Source organism: Pterocles gutturalis, unplaced genomic scaffold (genome assembly GCF_000699245.1).
Source record: "Pterocles gutturalis isolate BGI_N339 unplaced genomic scaffold, ASM69924v1 scaffold9432, whole genome shotgun sequence".
NCBI classification, from domain to species: domain Eukaryota; kingdom Metazoa; phylum Chordata; class Aves; order Pterocliformes; family Pteroclidae; genus Pterocles; species Pterocles gutturalis.
In genome coordinates this window covers 10,727-13,845 of record NW_010107954.1, presented here as the reverse complement: position 1 = coordinate 13,845, position 3,119 = coordinate 10,727, and the positions used below count along the sequence as shown (strand labels likewise).

At 40.6% G+C, this 3,119-nt stretch overlaps 1 protein-coding gene across 3 annotated transcripts in view; it reads right to left on the bottom strand.

Annotated features, from left to right (window-relative positions):
• Positions 1 to 3,119, bottom strand: part of LYN (LYN proto-oncogene, Src family tyrosine kinase) — a 27,153-nt gene that overhangs the window by 21,557 nt on the left and 2,477 nt on the right. For all 3 annotated transcript variants that reach the window (XM_010072441.1, XM_010072440.1, XM_010072442.1), the window contains exons 6-7: positions 1,744 to 1,893; positions 316 to 468 (exon numbers count right to left, since the gene is read on the bottom strand). In XM_010072441.1, the coding sequence (XP_010070743.1) occupies positions 316 to 468; positions 1,744 to 1,893 (303 nt within the window). The remainder of the gene's footprint in view (positions 1 to 315; positions 469 to 1,743; positions 1,894 to 3,119) is intronic.

Sequence of the window (3,119 nt, the reverse complement as noted above, 5' to 3'; positions counted from 1 at the left end):
CCTGCTACCCTGCCACCCTCCCGGGGGTCCCCAGAGACTCCTTCATAGCTCTGCGTCTTTCATAAGTTTTGGGAAACACTTTTAAGTTGTTCAGAAATGCCCTGCCTATAGAATCCTGTTAAAAAACAAACAAACAAACAAAAAAACCTAAAACAAAACAAAATGCCAAAACCCCAAACCCAACACCATTCTGTTATTATAATAAAAATTATATACATCATATACATACATCAGGCCAGGTTCATGGCCACCGTTATTCTGAATGACTCTGAAATGACACTTCTTCAAACACCGTTTCCTAAGGAATAAACTTACCCATCCAGACTTCTCCAAACTGACCAGCTCCAAGCTTCTTCACTAATTTAATCGATTCCCGTGGGATTTCCCATGCGTCTTTATCCCATGGTTTTTGGGGCTTTGGACTAATACAAGCTTTTTCCAACTTTCTGCACAAGCCATCTGATTGCTCTGGTTTTCAAAGGAAAAACAAAATACAAAAATCCATTATACTTCTGTGCCTCATGAAGTTTGCTTTGAGACAAACGTTACTTAATTACAGCTGTGCACTAATGAGCTCCAAATAATTTTCAAAATAAACAGGTACTTTGATGAAAATGTAACCTTTCGGGTGTTTTCATGGAACTTTAAGCACCTCTGAACTGAAATTTGGTATTCAGAGACAAAGTCAATGAAGAAGTGTCACATACATCTGGTTACCATCAGGTTACTGAGGAGTTTTCAGTACCATTTGTACCACCTAAAGAAAATATAAGATCTGCTTACTGACAGTATGTTGAGGAAGACGCACACTGGAGTCAGGCTTGGAACTCATATTCTGAGTTTCTCATTACATTTTCTTGTAGCATTGTTTCAGACACATGTGCATGCAAGCATAAGTAGGTCACCATTATTTTTTTTTTCTCCAAACACTGACCAGCTACATCTTTAATACAAATGTAGAATAATTCTCAGCTGTGCCAAAGAATTACCATGCATGTCTAACAATGCAGAGAAATCTCAAGTCCTCAGTGTGGCTTGGAAAAATCACTCTGTGATTTTCTGTCCTACATTTTTTGCCTTCTCTGTCTTCCCAGCTACAAGACTAAACCCCACATTTTTTGGACCTATCCACCAGGAGGTTATGCAGCATGAAAAGTCATTTTTGTAGCTTCTCCATTCCCCCCTTTTTTAATAAAAAATTTTCTGTGGGTGCAATTTTCTTTCTTTGAAATCAGTTGATTTTTACTTCCTTCAAAACGCCATTCACAATAAATAAACAAGCAAACAAACAAACAAATATTTTATAGGAAAAAGAAAAACAATTCCACACTTGACACCACAAGAAGACATTCACAAGTCTATACGTCTTTCTGCTCATTGTGGATACAAATTTACTTTCAAATACAGAATTTATTTACAATGCAGTCAATTTTTACTGCAGTTTCACATCATCATAACCTTGATGAGGTGTTTTATAAAACTATTGTTTATTACACAATGGTGTGCCCCACAGCAAGCAGCATTAGGTCTGATTATAACAACGTTACTGGTGTTCCAACCAGTTTTACGTATCTTAGACAACAAGCATGCCTGGGTTATTTAGGAGAAAAAAAAAAAAAAAAAGAAGGATGAAAAGGATGAAGAGGTTTGAAACAAAACAAGAAAGCACTTATCTTCCCTCACAGGAAATAATGAAATAATGGCTGTATTCTATTAAGTAATCCACTAACCGATTTAACTTACTTTGATAATGTTTGATCATATCATTGATGTTGGGAAAAGTTATTCTTGGAGAGATGTAAAATCCTCCATTGTCTAGACTCCTAATTTTGTAGTGCTTAATAACATCACCGTGCTGTGGATCATAGTCTCTTATGGAGAGAGAATAGCTGCCTGTGGATAAAGAGTGATGATTAACAGATAGCAAAAGTCTACAGTGTCCACACATACACAGCTGAGCCTCATAAAATCACCTTGTTGTCTGTTTTTCTTTTTACCCCCTGATTTCCTCAAAAAGCATTTTGCAACCAACAGGAGGAAGTTAGCCAACAGCTGGTCCTGAACCGGTCAGGAAAATGCTTACAGCCACATTTTCTTTTTCAGTCTTATTCAACAAACTTGGGAGTTCCATCAGCCCAACACCTCCCCGGCCAACGCCCGCTTCCGCAGAAAGTCCCTCTGGCTCACGTGGGACCAGCTAGGAAAGCAAAGCCAGGGCTTGCCCCGCTCCTTAGGCAGAAGCTGAAATTTGGACATCAGCATTTCGGAAAAGGAACGTGCTGGAAGCCGTGGGTCAGTAGCAACAGTACAGCTTGGAGATGGCTGGAGGCACACAGGAGGGAGGCAGATCTGTCAGTCCTGGGGAGCCTAAGCTCAGCTGGGGTTTAAGGTGGGGCAGCAGAGCATCTACCCTGGACTGCGGAGCTCTTCGTTTCTTTTTTCGTTATCCTTTTCAAAGGATAAGAAACCACCTCAGCCCCTTCTCTCACCCCACACACAGACCCAGTGACAGAAGGGGATAGGAAGAAATATTCTGGGGGTCCTTCGCCTTACTCTCAGCAGCTTATGTTGAATGTAGGAGTCTTCACGTGAGAGCTCAGAAACAGCAATATGGGCCCATTACGGAGAGCTATCTACTCAAGAATCTGCAGTGTTAGGGCCAGAAAAACTGCCCTGTGGAGAGGACAGACATATGATCCACTGAAGGGATTCATGTGTCTTCTTCTGGAGGACTGAGCACCAGAATATCCAGCTGGAGCATCCAGCCAGGCTGCTGTCAGTGTCCAGATGCTGGGACAGAACCTCCTACGCTCTTCTCAAAAGTCCCAGCCAAAGAGTCTGGAGACCTCACTAAGTTTTTTTCAGTACAAAGAGCTCTGTCTATAGCAGAAATCTTCATCAAAAAGTTTTTTGATAAAAAAAAAAAAAAAATCACACTGGAGCACAGAAGTGTAAACCCTCCTTCTGCATTAACTACATTTTAAAACTTGAAGCAATGGACACAGACCCAACATTGGAAGACTATAAAATGCAACATCTACTATTTCCAGTGAAAAGTGTCCTTCAGTAAAGGAACCACAAATGTCAGGAAGGGAAAAGCTCTCTCACTGCACTCATTC